The 20,508-nt window shown below is 43.2% G+C and overlaps 1 protein-coding gene and 1 pseudogene across 2 annotated transcripts in view; one reads left to right on the top strand and one right to left on the bottom strand.

Annotated features, from left to right (window-relative positions):
* Positions 1-20,508, top strand: part of FCHO2 (FCH and mu domain containing endocytic adaptor 2) — a 138,797-nt gene that overhangs the window by 57,975 nt on the left and 60,314 nt on the right. For both annotated transcript variants that reach the window (XM_055112318.2, XM_063604202.1), the window contains exons 7-8: positions 1,991-2,089; positions 3,269-3,365. In XM_055112318.2, coding sequence (XP_054968293.1) covers positions 1,991-2,089; positions 3,269-3,365 — 196 coding nt within the window. The remainder of the gene's footprint in view (positions 1-1,990; positions 2,090-3,268; positions 3,366-20,508) is intronic.
* On the bottom strand, positions 6,062-7,776 carry LOC100970030 (calcineurin B homologous protein 1-like; annotated as a pseudogene).

Here is a 20,508-nt window from a genome sequence, read left to right as displayed (position 1 = left end):
AAACGTGTCATTATTTCCGTATTTCTCAGACCTTCTTTTTTTTCTCCAAGATGGAGTCTCACTCTGTCGCCCAGGCTGGAGTGCAGAGGCGCGATCTTGGCTCACTGCAATCTCCACCTCTCAGGTTTAAGGAATTCTCCTGGGTTCAAGCTATTCTCTGCCTGAACCTCCTTAGTAGCTGGGATTACGGGCATGCGCCACCATGCCTGGCTAATTTTTGTATTTTTAGTAGAGACGGGGTTTCACCATGTTGGCCAGGCTGGTCTTGAACTCCTCATCTCATGATCGGCTGGCCTCGGCCTCCCAAAGTGCTGGGATTACAGGTGTGAGCCACCGTGCCTGGCCTCTCAGAGCTTTTGATATATTTATTGTGAAGGCAAGGCAAGCAGCGGTTTCCTCTCTGGGGATATCAGAGTAACTTGGAAATTTTTTCCAAACAACTTTCTCACCTCTTTCAACCCCCATTACCCAGGCAGTACTGGAGGATCTATTTGTTTTGAAGTTTGAAAAGGTTCTCCAGGTGATCTAACACATCCTCACTTTTGGTTGAGAACTGCTGAAATAGAGTATATAGGCTTTCCCAGATTTCTTTGATCACAGCCATCTCTTTTGGGGATTGTATATTATTATTTCTTTTTTCTTTTTTTTCTTTTTCTTTTTTTTTTTTTGAGATGGAATCTCACTCTGTCGCCCAAGCTGGAGTGCAATGGCGTGATCTCGGCTCTCTGCAACCCCTGCCTCCCGGGTTCAAGCGATTCTCCTGCCTCAGCCTGCCAAGTAGCTGGGATTACAGGCATGCGCCACCACGCCTGGCTAATTTTTTGTATTTTGAGTAGAGACGAGGTTTCACCATGTTTGTCAGGCTGATCTCAAACTCCTGACCTTGTGATCTGCCCACCTCGGCCTCCCATAGTGCTGGGATTATAGGTGTGAGCCACCGTGCCCGGTGTATATTATTATTTCAAGGATTAGAAAGACATTTTGAAAATCTGTGGGCTAGATTATAAAGCATTTGAAAGTAAACTATAGTTTTTGCTTTGCCAACTAATTGTTTTTCAGTTTTTAAAACTCTTTGTTTTTTTTGTAACATTATTCTCTTCTGGGTCTCCTAATTTTCTGATCACGATTATAGATTTTAATGTGTAATGGCTCCAAATTCGGCTGGGTGTGGTGGCTCATGCCTGTATCCCAGCACTTTTGGAGGCTGAGGCAGGTGGATCATGAGGTCAGGAGATCGAGACTTTCCTGGCTAACACGGTGAAACCCGTCTCTACTAAAAATACAAAAAATTAGCCGGCATGGTGGTGGGCACCTGTAGTCCAAGCTACTCGGGTGGCTGAAGCAGGAGAATGATGTGAACCTGGGAGGCGGAGCTTCCAGTGAGCCAAGATGGTGCCACTGCACTCCAGCCTGGGTGACAGAGCAAGACTCCGTCTCAAAAAAAAAAAAAAAAAAAAAAAAAGCTCCAAATTCTAAAAAAGTTTGTATTTACCTAAGAAATGACATAACAAAAAGTTAACTTTTTGCAGTGCCATATTTCAGTTTACCTGCTAGATCTGTTTGTCTTGAGGCTTTGTTAAACATTGTGTAACAGTGGTAACTTGGAAAATTTGGTTATATTGAGTTGATTTCTTTTTTTGTTTTGGATATGGAGTCTCGCTCTGTCGCCCAGGCTCCAGTGCAGTGGCGTGATCTGGGCTCACTGGAACCTCTGCCTCCCAGGTTCAAACGATTCTCCTGCCTCAGCCTCCTGAATTGCTGGGATTACAGGCATCTGCCACCATGCCTGGCTAATTTTTGTATTTTTAGTAGAGACAGGGTTTCACCATGTTGGCCAGGCTGGTCTCGAACTTCTGACCTCAAGTGATCCACCTGCCTCAGCCTCCCAAAGTGCTGGGAGAGATGATTTCTGAAAGCTCTTTTGATTCCAGAATATATATGTATGTACCTGTATATGTTATAAATCTATAACTTTGTATATGTTACCCAGAAATTTCAAGATATTGAAGAAACTCATCTCATTCACATAAAGGAAATTATAGGATCCTTGTCAAATGCTATAAAGGAAATTCATTTGCAGATAGGCCAGGTAAGTTTTTTTACTTTATGTTGAATTATTCATGAAAAATTTGTTTATTTATAGCTCTTTAAAAATATTTTCTCACTCTGTTCAAAGTTCATAAGTATAATACCGAATTTTTCCAAATAAAGAATATGTAAAGATAATGTATTTACATGTAGTAAATAGAAAATAAACTGGATATTTTATCATTTGGCCACCGAGGATGATAATTCAAATTAATTTTTTAAATTAACTATATTCAGTTTTCTTTATATTGAATTTCTAAAGCTATCGACTTTTGAATATTTCTTTTTTCAAGCTTTACTATTTTTAAATTTAAAGCAGCAACTTTATTAAACAATAGAACTTTTACTTAGAAGTGTTCCACAAATATAAAAGGTTTAACGATGACAATTTGGGGTATACTGAAATATAGTAGAGAAAGATGAAGTCTGTTATTCTTCAAACTAGCCAGGCACGGTGGCTCATATCTGTAATCTCAGCAGTTTGGGAGGCCAAGGCAGGAAGATTACTTGAGCCCAGAAGTTTGAGACCAGCCTGGGCAACATAGGGAGACCTCATCTCTACACAAAATTTAAAAAATATTTTAAATTGTTTAAATATTAAAAAATATTTTAAATTGTTTAAATATTAAAAAATATTTTAAATTGTTTAAATATTAAAAATATTTTAAATTGTTTAAATATTAAAAAATATTTTAAATTGTTTAAATATTAAAAAATTTTTGGGTGTGGTGGTGCATGCCTATAGTCCCAGCTACTTGGGAGGCTGAGGTGGGAGGATCACTTGAGCCCAGGAGGTTGAGGCTGCAGTGAGCCGTGACACCCAGCCATCTGGGTGACAGAGTCAGACTGTGTGTGTGTTTTTTTTTAAGCCAAAAGTATTTTTGTTGTCTATATAAGTCTTATCATAAGAATGATGTCTCTGGAACGCTCAAAGATGGGAACAGAAAACTGCTTTGACTTCTAGGGGCATGAGGCTATGTGTTAAGGGGTTAATGTAAGTCATGGTTGGTCCCTACAGATCCAGTAATGCTGGAAGTTAGGTAAATTAAAGTCCTCAAAGGGCCTTGGGTCAAAAATACATATTTTGATATAATTAATTTTAATTGTCTTGTGTAAGTTTTATCTGAAATACACTAAGAATGTGGAAAAAGAAAAAGTTATCTTTATTTCATTTTAATAGGTCCATGAAGAATTTATAAATAACATGGCTAATACTACAGTTGAAAGTTTGATACAAAAATTTGCTGAGTCAAAAGGCACTGGGAAGGAAAGACCTGGTAAGATGATAAACTCTGCAAGGAAACATTTTAAATTTTCCCATATAGTAACTAACATATTTGCCTTGAAGTTCATGTGGGTAAGGGGTAATTTTAACTTTATATCACATATCTGAAGTTAAAATATTTCCAAACTGTGAAATGGAGCCAACCCAAAAAATGGAGTATACCTAAAAATCTGTATAAAATCTCAGATATTACTATTTTTATGTCTGATGATACATTAAGATTTTTGTTTTGGCTTTTAGTGGTTAATACAATAATTTAGTATTATTTAAAGTGGTTATTATAACATTTTACTAAATCTGTCACAGTTTTAGATTTTTCAAAATAGAGTCACCTACAGAAGGCTATTTTAATAAAAGAAAGATTGGGAGAGAATATTGAACACTCAGAACATTGAGACCCACGTAGAACCTTTCTTAAAATTTAATAACTTCCTTCTTTTCTCATTTATATATACATTTAACAAATATATTTATTGAGTTCTAACAATATACCAGACCCCATTCTAGAAATTTGGGGATACACCAGTGAACAAATGGATATAGGAATCCTGGCTCCTATTTTTATGAAAAAATGATTACAGAAGTTCAAATTCTACTTTTAATTGGCATGTTATGATGTATCAAATGTAATAAGTAGCCCATTCCCTTCCCTGCTCAGCATACTTACAGTCCTCCAGATTTCTTTAATCTATTTATTAGTTATTATATCATGTTCTTGCAAGATACATGTTTCACTCCATAAGTAAAAATAATTTAGTGCATTAAAGAAGTTAAAATATGATATGGCATTCCAGAAAATGGGTAAGAGATCTGTGAAGTTTGGGAACCATATTTCCTCAGTGCAGTTCATAGACCTAAGGCTTGAAACCTAAATCATCTTTAATTTCTTCCTCCCAAATTTCATTAAATTTTTAATCTTACTGATTCAATTGTATTAGTATTTTTCCCTTCAGACTTTCTTTTCATGTTTTCTCTAGCTGCCTAATTAATTTGCAGATTTCATACTGGTACAGCAGACGTTTCTTCTCCAATCTATTTTACATGTTATAGCACACTCATCTTTTGCCTATACAGTTATGAACTTATAATTGTACCACTTACAAATCTTTAAATTTTCACTGTTGACAGAATGAAAGTGGGATTCTGGACTTGGTTTCAGAGCCTTTAAGGATCTCGAGCTGACCAGATTTTAGTCTTAACTTTCTTCTTTTTTTTTTTTTTGTTTCAACCACAAGTGTTTATTGATATATTTTAATGGAACAATAAGGCACAACCGTGGATTAAAACAGTTTGCTATACAGCCAAAAGAGGGGAAAGCTATAACCTTAGGAACTTTAGATATGCAAATCAAGGAGCCTCTGAGTACCTCTCTATAGATCAGTGTCAGACATTCTTCCGTTTTCACTTGATCACAAAGTCTGACTGATACTTCATGAAGAATTTCTCATTCATTTATATTTGAGCCATCCAGCCCAGCTACTTCCCTGTTCTCTACCCTTTTCCATCACTTTGCAGTGGTATTTTTTTTAGCAATCCCCTTCCTAAATAATTATGTACACATCTTCAATAGTTTTCCAAAGCAAGGAAACAAGCATGCAAGCAGTGAATCAGAGAAAGTCAGCCAAGGGCAGATGTTTGGATAAATAGACTCATAGAGACATACATTAGGATGGCAATAGCTTGATTCACTGAAGTCTAAACTAAGCTGACTTTGGCAGAAAAGTTGCTGTGGCTTGTTCGAAGACCTGTAATGCCACCTTAGGTTGTGCTACTAGTGCCAGACCTCATTTTTAAGGGATTAGCAGTGGTCTATACAAGGAGGTAGGAAGCTAGTGTAACCAGGCAGCTAATGATACAATAGTCAATGCTTTGGACATGTATTAGGAGCTGACTATGGCTTCCATCATTAACATTCGCCAAGTGTAAAATTCATAAAGAATTTTGTGACTGAGCGTGGTGGTTCACACCTGTAATCCCAGCACTTTGGGACGCTGAGGCAGGAGGATCACCTGAGGTCAGGAGTTCAAGACCAACCTGGCCAACATGGTGAAACCCTCTACTGAAAATACAAAAATTAGCCAGGTTTGGTGGTGCACATCTGTAATCCCAGCTACTTGGGAGGCTGAGGCGGGAGAATTGCTTGAACCCAGAGGCGGAGGTTGCAGTGAGCCAAGATTGCGCCATTGCACTCCAGCCTGGGTGACAGAGTAAAACTCCGTCTTAAAAAAATAAAAAAGAATTTTGTGCAAAACTTCAAGATACGGAGGAAACAATCTTTAAATGTTTTGGACTGGGATAAGTTAACGCTAATCTTTCTACTTGGAAATGTGAAGTGAAAAACATTCCAGTGCACGTAACACTAAGGCATAAACCATGCTGCAAAGGTGTGAATGCGTGAGGCTTTATAGGGTGCCCAGCTGCCTTGATAAAAAGCCATGAAAAAGTCCCCAGGCATATTGTCAGAGCAGTCATTCTGGTGGTAACGGTGTCCCCAAACTAAACAAACCCATTGGCATATTGCTATTTTTTGAACAGTCAACACTGCACTAACAAGAGGAGCCATGTAGGTAAAAGTTGAGAATCAGAGGCCAGAGGTAGAGTGATGTGGGCAAGCAACCCAGAAGACTTGACTCCACACCTCTCACCAAGGCCACCTTTCAAGATGAGTATCTCCACCCAGCAGCCCTTTGATGACAGAGTAGAATGCAGAGGATGGTGTCATACTTCTCAGAGAAGTGTTGGTTACCAAAAAGCTCCTAGAGAGGCAACATCCCAGAGGCCCATTTAATAATGAAGGTAAATAAAAACTGCCAGACCCCTGAACTATCCTGTCAAGTCAGGAATACATAGGGCATAGCAGTGCCAAGTAGAACAGATTAGATTTTGAGGCTTACTGAAAAGCAGAAAGACTGCCAGACTAAGCAAACAGTATGTTGGATGACACAGAAGTAGGAAGCAAAGGACATATGAAAAGGATGAAGAAGCATGGTGGCAGACTTGCTAGAGGGAAGGCAGTAGGGCTACAGTCTACATCTGGTGAAAGAGCTTTGCTGGCTTGTTCTTGGCATGATTCCGTGTCTCACTTTCTCAGACTGTATGGATATGCATTCAGCAGCAGAATGGGGAAAAAGATATTTATAAATGAAGAACTAGTGACTGGATACTGAACAGAAATAGACTGGGTGTACCATTCTGTAATGCCCTGTTTATACGTCAAAGGCAGGTTTGCGTTGACAGAACATATTTGGGGTTGTCGTGCAACAGCAGTAGTACTTTGGGAGAAGGGGAATGATGGGTTGGAGGTGGGGTTGGTGGAAGGAGGACTTTCAAGTTCCAGTTATTAAATACTAGACTGCAAGGAACAGTTTGGTCTCTGTCCTTTAGTGAAGAAATTGGATGCTCATTTTCTGTTCTACATCCACCTTCTCCAAAACCTTAACAAATTCTGTGAGAGATATGGCACTGTCCCCATCCTGATCAGCCTCTTGAATGGTCCTGTCTGCGATGCTGCCGAGCTGCTCATCTGAGATATTTACTCTGACCATTAAGCGTAGCACCTGTATCAGCTCACCATGGGAGAGCTTATCATCTTTATCGAAATCATATAGTCGAAAAGCAAACTGCAGTTTGTTGCTTCGGCTGTTGAGTGGTTCGGGTCCATTCACATCTTTGCTCTTTTCATTATCCTCAATGGGGTGGAAATGAGCCAAAGTTCACATGAATCCATGGAAGTTTACCTGGTCCTCTCCCTCTGGAAAGAAGACATTGATGATTCGGTCCCCCAGTGGGTTGATGACAAGTTCTGGAATCCTCAGGAAATCTTCATGGCTGAGAATGCCATCTCTCCTTTGTCCAGGCTGGTGAACCGGCTGTAGAGCAAGTGATTTGACTGTGGGAAAAACTGATCTTCTTTATCTCCTCGAGCTCTTCATCCCACAGTAACATGGAGGGCTGAGAACCCATCACCACTGGGGAGCTCCTACGGGTGCAGCGGTGCCAGAAGTGATGGCGACAGGAGGGAAGGAGGGAGGGTGAGAAAGGATAGGGGTCAAGAAGGGAGAGGGCAGTCTTAACTTTCTTTTACTCCTATTCAAGTACCTTCACTGAGGCCAACCTGAACTGCTTGCTGTTTCACATACATGCTTCCTTTTTTCCTTTAGTACTTTAGTTGTCCTTAATCCTTACTCTAGAAAATGCTGTATTCCACTACTTTCCTACACCACATCTTTACCACATTCATTCATCATGTGTTGAATGAATGAACTCTTTAAAGAGCCCGGTTATTATCTTTAATGATATCTTTCTCCATCAAAAGTGCCAGAGAACTTATATATTTCTTTCTTGCCCTGTTGCTGTCTACCATTAAATCTTAATAGTTTGTACTTGTGAAAAAGTTCTGTATTTGATTCATCTATTTTCTCTATTTGTAAGCAGTATATATTTTTGTTAAATGAATGAACAAATGGGCATTTAATGGCAAGATTAGGGTGTTAAGAAGGTTGGAATGGAGTGGCTATTAGAAAATTTTTTAAGTGAATGCTAAATAATTATGGTTAATGTTTAGTGAGCTCTTACTGTGTGCCATGTACCATGCCAACCACTTTGTAGGCACACTTTGATTTTCAGCAACTTTTTGAAGTATGTACTATTATTCTCATTTTACAGATGAGGGAAATGTTCAGAGGTAATGTTGAGAGATTTGTCTAAGCTAGTACATGGCAGAAATGGGATTCAGTTCTGGGATTTTTGATCCTGGATCACAAATCAAGTCACATGCTTTGGAAAAATTAGACTAGAACTAAGTGTAGATATGTTGACATAAATTTTAATTTTGAGAATGCCTTTAAACCAGGGGGACTTGACCTTAAATGTGAACCTAAACTGATGAACGATAACCTTTTTTCCCTGGGTCACAAATGATCCAGAGTATATTTAAGCAAAAAGAAAGAATACAGAGAATGAGCTTGAAGTGGATCAGTGTTTTTCTTAAAGTATTACACTAGAGAGTAATTGGAACATTAAAATGTGTTCTGAATCAAGCCAATTTTATTTTGATTTGCCATTTTTTTGTGACTTTTTCTCTTTTCCCTGATGCAATTTTTCCCACTCTGCTTTGGCTTCCTGGGCTCTTTTTACTGCTTTTTGCTTTTATATGCCAGTGTCATTTCCTAAGACACTGCTCAGCCAAAGGCTGACAAGTATGTGGCATGTGCTGCCTTATTCATGGCAGATACCGTTGCTAGATCATTGCATTCGTCCCCGGAGGAGATCTCAGTCTCTCTCATCTCAGTGCTGTAGGCAGTCACTGCCAATATTGAGTGTTGATACTCATGTTGAAACCTGTCATCTCCAGCTTTGTTCAATAGAGACTTTTTGTTTGCGAATGTCAGAAAGCCATATAAACAAGCTTAAGCAAAAATTCCATGCATTGGCTATTTTAACCTGGAAGGCTGGAATAGATTCAAGGTCCACATGGATTTCATCAGGACTTTGGTTCACTCTTTTCTCTCATTTTTGCTTGTCTTTACTTGGCCTCAGTTTATTAAGTTCCTACTGTAGACTTTTTCCTCATAGCTGGCAAGGAAGACATCAACAGTCCAAGCCTATATCCATTCTGTTTAGAACCCTAGTAGAACTTATTTTTTTTTGTAGTGTCAGCATATTAATTTCAGGAAAGGTTCTGCTTTTGTCACATGCTTATCTTTGAATAAATCTCTGTGTTTAGGGTAGTAGGATATTATAATTGGCCCGCATAGGTCACATGCCCAGATCATGGAGGAGCAGGATTTGTATTCTGAAAGGGATAATGGAAATATCTTTTGAACAGACAAAAATTACTACTGTAGTACATTGTAGAATCACAGTACAAAGATACCAAACCCCAAAATATAACGTTTTGGAACTACAATAGGTTGTATATGTATTTCAGGTGTAGGATTTAATCATGTTATTAATGTTTAAATAATTAGAAATAACAGTTTAAGAGGCAGGAATTTACTTTATAATTAGATAAAACTAGAAGATAAAAGTTACATAATTCGGTTTGTCTAACAATCATGGAGTTTTATTGCATAAGGGGGCCTTAAAATTAATGTAGTCCAAGGCTGGGCATAGTGGCTCACGCCTGTAATCCCAGCACTTTGGGAGGCTGAGGCAGGTGTATTACCTGAGGTCAGGAGTTCAAGACCAGCCTGACCAACATAGTGAAACTCCATCTCTACTAAATATAAAAATTAGCTGGGAGTGGTGATGTGTACCTGTAATCCCAGCTACTTGGGAGGCTGAGGCAGGAGAATTGCTTGAACCCGGGAGGCAGAGGTTGCAGCGAGCTCAGATTGCGCCATTGCACTCCAGCCTAGGCAACAAGAGCGAAACTCCATCTCAAAAAAAAAAAAAAAGTAATGTGGTCCAAACACATTTATTTAACACACAGAAATATGTTGGAACTTATCAAATATATGCCACTAATTTCGTTTAATATAGACTTGCAGGTGAATGAAAGTTTTGTCAGTTCTTAGAAATTTTGCTAACTCAACATATGGGGATTGCTGAACCCTTATTCATCATAATGTCCTACTTGTCAACCTACTCATTTATTCTCTATGAAGAACTCAACAAATATACAGTTATTATAAATTCCTTTCTGTTGGTTAGGTAATAACTGTATATTAGGAATTACCTTTAAGCTCACTGCTTGATTCCTTTTGGATTCTGGACATTTAGATCATGTTTCTTTTTTCTTTTCTCTTCCTTTTTTTTTTCGAGACATGGTCTTGCTCTGTCACCTAGGCTAGAATGCAGTGATGTAATCATAGCTCACTGTAGCTTCAACCTCCCAGGCTCAAGCGATCTTGCCACCTGAGCTTCCCGAGTAGCTGGGACCACAGGCATATGCCAGTACACCCCACTGATTTTTAAAAATTTTTAGTGGAGACAGAATCTTACTATGTTGTTCCGGCTGGTCTTGAACTCCTAGACTGAAGCAGTCCTTCTGTCTCAGCCTCCTGAAGTGCTGGGATTACAGGTGTGAGCCACTGTGCCTGACTCATGTTTATTTTCTTGTCTGTGGTGTAGAGCAGTGGTTTGTGACCTGCTCTTTACTAGCAGTGAGACTTTTTTTTTTTTATGTTTTATTTTTTTTGGAGTCGGAGTCTCGCTCTGTCGCCCAGGCTGGAGTGCAGTGGCATGGTCTTGGCTCACTGAACCTCCGCCTCCTCGGTTCAAGCTATTCTCCTGCCTCAGCCTCCCGAGTAGCTGGGACTACAGGTGCCCACCACCACACCTGGCTAATTTTTGTATTTTTAGTAGAGACGGGGTTTCACCATATTAGCCAGGTTGGTCTTGAAATCCTGACCTCATGATCCGCCCACCTTGGCCTCCCAAAGTGCTGGGATTACAGGTGTGAGCCACCGCCCCCGCCCTAGCAGTGAGACTTTTAAACCTCAGTGCCCTCATCTGTAAAGTGGGGATAATAATAGTAACTGCCTCATGGGGCTGTTGTGAGATTTACATGAGATAGTCTACATTTATTAATAAATATTGTTTTCAAAAATGATACATTTCTCATGAATAAGTAGCCACTAATGTAGTTTCATTATAAATTTAATTTTACTGGCCTTAAGATATACGAAGTCATGTAGAAAATACTTACAGCTGAAGGACTGTGTGGTAGATAGAGCTCTCCCCTCTCCCCTCTCCCCTCTCCCCTCTCCCCTCTTTCCACGGTCTCCCTCTGATGCCGAGCCGAAGCTGGACGGTACTGCTGCCATCTCAGCTCACTGCAACCTCCCTGCCCGATTCTCCTGCCTCAGCCTGCCGAGTGCCTGCGATTGCAGGCGTGCGCCGCCACGCCTGACTGGTTTTCGTATTTTTTTGGTGGAGACGGGGTTTCGATGTGTCGGCTGGGCTGGTCTCCAGCTCCTAACCGCGAGTGATCCGCCAGCCTCGGCCTCCCGAGGTGCCGGGATTGCAGACGGAGTCTCGTTAACTCAGTGCTCAATGGCGCCCAGGCTGGAGTGCAGTGGCGTGATCTCGGCTCGCTACAACCACCTCCCAGCCGCCTGCCTTGGCCTCCCTAAGTGCCGAGATTGCAGCCTCTGCCTGGCAGCCACCCCGTCTGGGAAGTGAGGAGCGTCTCCGCCTGACCGCCCATTGTCTGGGATGTGAGGAGCTCCTCTGCCTGGCTGCCCAGTCTGGAAAGTGAGGAGCGTCTCTGCCCAGCCGCCATCCCATCTAGGAAGTGAGGAGCGCCTCTTCCCGGCCGCCATCACATCTGGGAAGTGAGGAGCGTCTCTGCCCGGCCGCCCATCGTCTGAGATGTGGGGAGCACCTCTGCCCTGCCGCCCCGTCCGGGATGTGAGGAGTGTCTCTGCCCGGCCGCCCTGTCTGAGAAGTGAGGAGACCCTCTGCCTGGCAACCGCCCCGTCTGAGAAGTGAGGAGCCCCTCCGCCTGGCAGCCACCCCGTCTGAGAAGTGAGGAGCGTCCTCCCTCCTCGTCTGGGAGGGAGGTGGGGGGGTCAGCCCCCCGCCCGGCCAGCCGCCCCGTCCGGGAGGTGAGGGGCACCTCTGCCCGGCCGCCCCTTCTGGGAAGTGAGGAGCCCCTCTGCCCGGCCAGCCGCCCCGTCCGGGAGGGAGGTGGGGGGGTCAGCCCCCCTCCCGGCCAGCCGCCCCATCCGGGAGGGAGGTGGGGGGGTCAGCCCCCCGCCCGGCTAGCCGCCCCGTCCGGGAGGGAGGTGGGGGGATCAGCCCCCCGCCTGGCCAGCTGCCCCGTCCGGGAGGGAGGTGGGGGGATCAGCCCCCTGCCCGGCCAGCCGCCCTGTCCAGGAGGTGGGGGGGGCGCCTCTGCCCGGCCGCCCCTACTGGGAAGTGAGGAGCCCCTCTGCCCGGCCAGCCGCTCTGTCTGGGAGGGAGGTGGGGGGGTCAGCCCCCGGCCCGGCCAGCTGCCCCGTCTGGGAGGGAGGTGGGGGGGTTAGCCCCCCGCCTGGCCAGCCGCCCCATCCGGGAGGTGAGGGGTGCCTCTGCCCGGCCGCCCCTTCTGGGAAGTGAGGAGCCCCTCTGCCCGGCCAGCCGCCCCATCCGGGAGGGAGGTGGGGGGGTCAGCCCCCCGCCCGGCCAGCCACCCCGTCCGGGAGGGAGGTGGGGGGGTCAGCCCCCCGCCCGGCCAGCCGCCCCGTCCGGGAGGGAGGTGGGGGGGTCAGCCCCCCGCCCGGCCAGCCGCCCCGTCCGGGAGGGAGGTGGGGGGGGTCAGCCCCCCGCCCGGCCAGCCGCCCCGTCCGGGAGGGAGGTGGGGGGTCAGCCCCCCGCCCGGCCCGCTGCCCCGTCCGGGAGGGAGGTGGGGGGATCAGCCCCCCGCCCGGCCAGCCACCCTGTCCGGGAGGTGAGGGGCGCCTCTGCCCGGCCGCCCCTACCGGGAAGTGAGGAGCCCCTCTGCCCGGCCAGCCGCCCCCTCCGGGAGGGAGGTGGGGGGGGTCAGCCCCCCGCCGGGCCAGCCGCCCCGTCGGGGAAGTGAGGGGCGCCTCTGCCCGGCCGCCCCTACTGGGAAGTGAGGAGCCCCTCTGCCCGGCCAGCCGCCCCGTCCGGGAGGGAGGTGGGGGGGGTCAGCCCCCCGCCCGGCCAGCCGCCCCGTCCGGGAGGTGAGGGGCGCTTCTGCCCGGCCGCCCCTACTGGGAAGTGAGGAGCCCCTCTGCCCGGCCAGCCGCCCTGTCCGGGAGGGAGGTGGGGGGTCAGCCCCCCGCCCGGCCAGCCGCCCCGTCCGGGAGGTGAGGGGCGCTTCTGCCCGGCCGCCCCTACTGGGAAGTGAGGAGCTCCTCTGCCCGGCCACCACCCCATCTGGGAGGTGTACTCAACAGCTCATTGAGAACGGGCCATGAAGACAATGGCGGTTTTGTGGAATAGAAAGGGGGGAAAGGTGGGGAAAAGATTGAGAAATCGGATGGTTGCTGTGTCTGTGTAGAAAGAGGTAGACATGGGAGACTTTTCATTTTGTTCTGTACTAAGAAAAATTCTTCTGCCTTGGGATCCTGTTGATCTGTGACCTTACCCCCAACCCTGTGTTCTCTGAAACATGTGCTGTATCCACTCAGGGTTGAATGGATTAAGGGCGGTGCAAGATGTGCTTTGTTAAACAGATGCTTGAAGGCAGCATGTTCGTTAAGAGTCATCACCACTCCTTAATCTCAAGTACCCGGGGACACAAACACTGCGGAAGGCCGCAGGGTCCTCTGCCTAGGAAAACCAGAGAACTTTGTTCACTTGTTTATCTGCTGACCTTCCCTCCACTATTGTCCTGTGACCCTGCCAAATCCCCCTCTGCGAGAAACACCCAAGAATGATCAATAAAAAAGAAAGAAAAAAAAAAAAAAAGAAAATACTTACAGCTAGATGGTAGGAGGTAATAGGGAAGCCCTTACGGTGATGACATGGGCTTTCGTAGAGTCACTAAACCCAGAATTAGGTGGCTGTTTCAGGACCCCAAAAAGAGTCATAGAACTAGGACTTTTAAACAGTCCTAGAACAAACTAACTAGTGTGGGGTGGAGTGGAAGGGATAAATATTATTTCCCTGGTTGAGTTGCTATGGGTGACTAATTGCAGCTTTTTCATATGTTTTTGTTTGTTTGTTTTTTTCTTTTTTGAGACAGAGTTTCACACTTGTTGCCCAGGCTGGAGTGCAATGGCGCAATCTCAGCTCACTGCAGTCTCTGCCTCCCGAGTTCAAGCGATTCTACTGCCTCAGCCTCCCGAGTAGCTGGGATTGATGGGGCCCACCACCACACCCAGCTAATTTTTTTTTTTTTTTTTGAGATGGAGTTTCGCTCTTGTTGCCCAGGCTGGAGTGCAGTGGCATGATCTCGGCTCACTGCAACCTCCGCCTGCCGGGTTCAAGCAATTCTCTTGCCTCATCCTCCCTAATAGCTGGGATTACAGGCACCCACCACCATGCCTGGATAATTTTTGTATTTTTAGTAGAGATGGGATTTCACCATGTTGGCCAGGCTAATCTCAAACTCCTGACCTCAGGTAATCCTCCCACCTTGGCCTCCCAAAGTGCTGTGATTATAGGTGTGAGCCACTGTGCCTGGCCTCTTTTGTATGTTTTTGATCAGTTTATGGGCACCTGAGCAAATGAGTCTAGTGACTCACTGCAATAACAAAACTTGTGCTTCCTAGAAAAATAACATAGACAAAATTTTGCTTGTGATTGTGTGGAATTTATGGACTTAAAGGATTTTGTTTTGTAAAGTCTATTCTAACCTTCAATTGTTTTATACTATTGATTTCTGTTAACATTTTATTTCTCCTCTTTTGTAAGGACCCCCTCTGGCGGATGAGTTCCACCCTAAACTAACTTTAGTTCTGTGGGATAGAGATCTTTAAAAGAAAACAAAAGATCCAATTCTTTTAAAAATTTGTATACATAGCTGGATGTGGTGGCTCACGCCTGTAATCCCAGCACTTTCGGAGGCCGAGGCGACTGAACTCTAACTACTCCATTGAGAACGCCTGCAGAAAAAGGCAAGGATCGAGGTAGAGAGACCACTGCATGACTGTTGCAATAATCCAGGGTAATTTAAGAAGAAAAGAGGCCGAGTGCAGTGGCTCACACCTGTAATCCCAGGACTTTGGGAGGCCAAGGTGGGTGGATCACCTGGAACACCTGAGGTCAGGGGTTCGAGACCAGCCTGGACAACGTGGTGAAACCCTGTCTCTACTAAAAATACAAAAGTTAGCTGGGTGTGGTGGTGGGCGCCTGTAATCCCAGCTACTTGGGAGGCTGAGGCAGGAGAATTGCTTGAACCTGGGAGGCGGAGGTTGCCATGAGCCGAGATTGCATCATTGCACTCCAGCCTGGACGACAAGAGCAAGATTCCGTATCAAAAAAAAAAAAAATTGTATACATAAGTTAACCTATTTCTCTGATGCTGCAAAATGACACCAATTTTATTTTTAGTCAGTTATCTATTGAAAGATACAACCTGTCAGTTTGTGTTTTCAGTTCTTTTATGTAAGTCAAACTGAGAGCATTACAAATTTTTTTCTAACTCGTTACGATAATGTTATATTACTTACTATATGTACTGACACTTTTTGTCATTGCCTTTTTGTTTGTTTTGCTTTTTTTGAGACAGAGTCTCATTCTGTTGCCCAGTCTGGAGTGCAGTGGCATGATCTCAGGCTCAGTGCAACCTCCACCTCCCGGGTTCAAGCAATTCTCATGCCTCAGCCTCCCAAGCAGCTGAGCTTACAGGCGTGCATCACCATACCTGGCTAATTTTTGTATTTTTAGTAGAGACGTAGTTTCACCATGTTGGCTAGGCTGGTCTCGAACTCTTGGCCTGAAGCAGTCCACCTGCCTCAGCCTCCCAAAGTGCTGGGATTACAGGCGTGAACCACTGCACCTGGCCTGTCATTGTTTTTTTTTTTGTTTTTTTTTTGTTTTTTTTTTAAGTGTAGTAATGGCTGGTTCCTCTGGAATTTGAGTCACTGTAAGAGAGAGGATGCTTTGAATATTAAGGCACCTGTGGTCTGAAGGGATCATGAATAAACAGGTGTTTTCTAATTTTGGATATCTTTTTATATTCCATTGACATTGCCCTTGTAACCCTAACCACTCTCAGGTAATTCAGTTGCTAAAAGAGAGTAAAATCCATATTTTCAATGTTTTCTATTTTAGCGTCATTTTGGTAATTTTACTTTATGCTATTTATAATTCATAAAAGTTCAGCAGGTTTCCATTTATATATATACATATAGTGACTATTTTCTCCCAGTCTGGCTTGTTCTTTTTTTTTTTTTCCGGTGTTTTTGAAGAGCAAAAGTTAATTTTGATGAAGTGCAGTTTACCAAATTTTGGTTTTTTATGTGTTATGCTTTTGTGTCAAATACAAGAAACGTTTGTCTAATCCAAGTTCACAAAGATTTTTTAAAAATTTTCTATTTCCTTTAGTTGAAGTTTTGTAGTTTAGAAGGACACAGGTGATAACCTGAAAAGAGTTCCCAATGGCCAAAGCTGGAATTACTTGAGCAAGTAATAAGTAATGAATATATTAGATCATAACACAAAGAATAAAATAAATAGCCATTAATCCATACAGATAAAAATAAATGTTTGAGTAAAGAATTTAAAATTTATTTCAAAATTTTGTATACATGTTAATACAAAAGGTGACCAAAAGATTTGGACACTTCCTAAAAATATATATATTTATGAATGTTAAGTAAGCACATGAAAAGATACCCCATTAGTAATTAGGGAAATACAGATTAAAACCACAAGAAAAATAGCAGTAGACACTTATTAGAGTGATAAAAATTTAAAAGGCTGACTATACCACCCAGGCATGCTGGCTCACACCTGTAATCCCAGCACTTTAGGAGGCCAAGATGTGTGGATTCCTTGAGCCCAGGAATTCGAGACCAGCCTGGGCAACATGATGAAACTCTGTATCTACAAAAAAATACAAAAATTAGGCGTGGTGTTGTGCACCTGTAGTCTTAGCTACTTGGGAGGCTGAGAGGGGAGTATGGCTTGAGCCCAGGAGGCAGAGAGGTTGCTGTGAGCTGAGATTGTACCACAGCACTCCAGCCTGGGTGACAGGGCGAGACTCCATCTGGGAAAAAGAAAAAAAGACTGAGTATACCAAATGCTATCAAGGTTGTGGAAGAACTGAAACTCACAAAGACTGCTGGTGAAAATATAAAATGGTGCAACCACTCTGGAAAATACCTTGGCAGCTTCTTAGAAATTCAAGCGTACACTTACCATATGATCCAGTTGTTCTACCCCTAGGCATTTACCCAAGAGAAAAGGAAATATATGTGCAAAGACTTGCATATGAATGTTCATGGCAGTTTTATTTGTAGTAGCTCCAAACTGTAAACAACCCAAATGTCCATTAACAGATGAACGGATAAACAAATTGTAGTATTTCCATGCAGTGAAGTACTACTCAACAATAAAAATTAATAAACTACTGATACATGCAATTACATGGATGAATCTCAAAGTAATTTTGCTGAGTAAAAGAAGCCAGACCAAAATAAGAATACATATTATATGATTCTTTTTTTTTTTTTTTTTTTTGTGACAGAGTCTCGCTCTGTCACCCAGGCTGGAGTGCAGTGGCGCGATCTTGGCTCACTGCAACCTCCACCTCCCAGGTTCAAGTGATTCTCCTGCTTCAGCCTCCGAAGCAGCTGGAACTACAGGCACGCACCACTATGCCCAGTTAGTTTTTGTATTTTTAGTGGAGACAGGGTTTCACCATAGGCCAGGGTGGTCTCGAACTCCTGACCTCGTGATCCCCCCGCCTCGGCCTCCCAAAGTGCTGGGATTACAGGTGGAGCCACCGTGCCCAGCCCATACTATATGATTCTATTTATATAACTTTCTAGAAAATGTACACTAATTTATAGTGACAGAAAGCAGATCAGTGATTGCCTTGGGAAGGGTGGAATGGGTTACAAAGGAGCATGAGGTGATAATTATATATGTTATCTTGTGGTAGTAGACTCACAAATGTCAAAATTCATTAAACTGTACAATTTAAGTAGATGTAGTTTATCATGTGTTAATTATACCTCAGAAAATCTGTTTAAAAAGGAGTTGGGAAGAATCATTTTAAGGGTTTTGGCATGAGTAACTGAAAGGATATGGTTGCAGCTAACATGGAGAATGCTTATAGACATAAGTACTATAATTGAAAGTAGAAACAAGGGTTTTATCAGGATCATGGAAGATGAAAACATGACTCAACCTTATGAGTATGGGGACACTGTCAAAATGTGGATGTAAGAGGAGATTATATTTCAGTACTAAGATTCTGTAGAGAACTAGATAAAATTTTGGAATGTTTCACAGTGACTGAAATCTGTGGTTAAAAACCTATTTCTTTGATTTAAGACTATAGTTTCTAAATTTTCCTCATAGTTTTCAAGCCTTGGGTACTGTATTCGTCCATTCTAGTGTCGCTAAAAAGAAATAATCTGAGGCTAGGTCATTTATAAAGAAAAGATATTTAACTTGGCGCATGGTTCTGCAGGCTTTATAGGAAGCATGGTGCTGGCATGTGCTTCTGGTGAGACCTTAGGAAACTTAAAATCATAGTGGAAGGCAACAGAGAGCCAGCATGTCACATGGCAATAGTGGGAACATGAGACAGATGGGGGAGGTCCCAGACACTCTTAAACAACCAGATCTTGTGTGAAATAACTTAGCGAGAACACACTTATTACCAAGGGGATGATGCTAAGCCATTCATGAAAGATCCTCCTGCATGATCCAGTCATCTCCCATTAGGCCCCACCTCCCACGTGGGAATCGCATTTCCACATGCGATTTGGAGGGTACAGACATCCAAACCGTATCAGGTACATAACAAGAATTACTTTTGGACATTTTTTTCTTTGCATTTTTCTTTTTTTATGTACAGAAATTGATTTCTTTTCTTTCTTTCTTTTTGTTTTTTTTTTTTTTGAGACAGAGTCTTGCCCTGTCACCCAAGCTGGAGTGTAGTGACATGATCTTGGCTCACTGCAACCTCCGCCTCCTGGGTTCAAGTGATTGTCCTGCCTCAGCCTCCCAAGTAGCTGGGATTACAGGGGTCCTCCACCATGCCCAGCTAATTTTTGTATTTTTAGTAGAGATGGGTTTTCACCATGTTGGCCAGGCTGGCGTTGGACTCCTGACCTCAGGTGATCTGCCTGCCTCGGCCTTGCACAGTGCTGGGATTACAGGCATGAGCCACCATGCCCAGCCAAGAAATTGATTTCATTGGTCCAGGGTGGGTACCACTATATTTTAAAACTCCTCAGCTGATTGTAACTTGCAGCCATTGTTGAGAACCTATAGCATCACACTACATGAATGCTTGTTATAAATGGAGAATCTCAAATCCTATCCCAGTCCTACTGAATCAGAATCCGTATTTTAATAAGATCCCAAGATGCTCTGGGCTTTGTATGCACAGTATAATTGGAGAAGCACTGTCTAGACTAATTAAATATCTACCAGTGGCCACAGAGTCTACTAGGACTGTATTTCTCAAAATGTGATTCCACGACCAGTGGCATCACCTGGGAATTTGTTAAAAATGCAAATATTTGAGCTCCACCCTAGACCTTCTGAATAGAACACTGTGGGAGTGGAGCCCAGTAGTCTGTGGTTTAACAAGTTCTCCAGGTGATTCTCATACATAATATAGTTTAGAAGCATTGCGCCAGGAGTCTCTCATGAGGTTTGAAACTGCTGAATTGAGGAAATTGATTCAGCAAGTCCTTTTTTAAAACACATACTCCTGAAGTGAAGTGTCATTGATGTCTGCAACTTTCAAATGGTTTAGCAAAAGAAAAAAATTGTATAAGGCTATGTGGAGAGAGAGAGAAAGCAAATGCTATATTTGTTATCATTTACCTTTTATAAATGATACAACCTAGGTTCAAAAAGAGCATCTAGTTCAAAAAGAGTATCCAAATTAGAATTTGAGCCTCTATACCCTGTGCATATCACCACAAACTGGAGTGTGATTCTCTTTTTTGTGTTAGCTTGTCTGGCCTATCATCCCAGGCATCTGGGAATGTGACTGTGTTGCATTCCACAGGCCCAGGAGCAAGCTTGAAAATGTAGTAATTGATTTCCATTGTTATGAGTCACAACTCTTTCCTTGCTCATGCACACATGCACACACCCCTTCATTATCATCATTCCTTTTATTAAACTTTTAGTGTATGTCTGAGAGTGTTTGTGTTTAGCTCTGATTAGAAGCAGAAATATGCTTGATTTGAATAGCCCAGACTTACTATTTGAGTTTTGAGGGCAGTTTTTAACTAATGTTAAAAACTTGTCCTGTTGATGGCCTGAGATTTAGGATTGATTCCGAAGCAACAGGGATTATTAATTAAATATTTCACATATTTTGTACTCTTCCTCAGTCCACAAAACATTTGTGGTGATCAAAGATTACCGTTCAGTAAGTTGCTTTTCTTCTTGTAACATCTTTTCAAAGTTTTAATCGAAATTAGGTTTGAATGGATTCTTTAGGTTGATGGCTTTTCTTATAGCATTTATTTATTCCTATCTGATGATTAAAGCATCATATTTAAGAATTGTTTTGCTTTGAATCATTGACCTCTTAGAGT

Source organism: Pan paniscus, chromosome 4 (assembly GCF_029289425.2).
Source record: "Pan paniscus chromosome 4, NHGRI_mPanPan1-v2.0_pri, whole genome shotgun sequence".
Lineage (NCBI taxonomy): Eukaryota > Metazoa > Chordata > Mammalia > Primates > Hominidae > Pan > Pan paniscus.
This window is presented reverse-complemented; position numbering and strand designations above follow the sequence as displayed.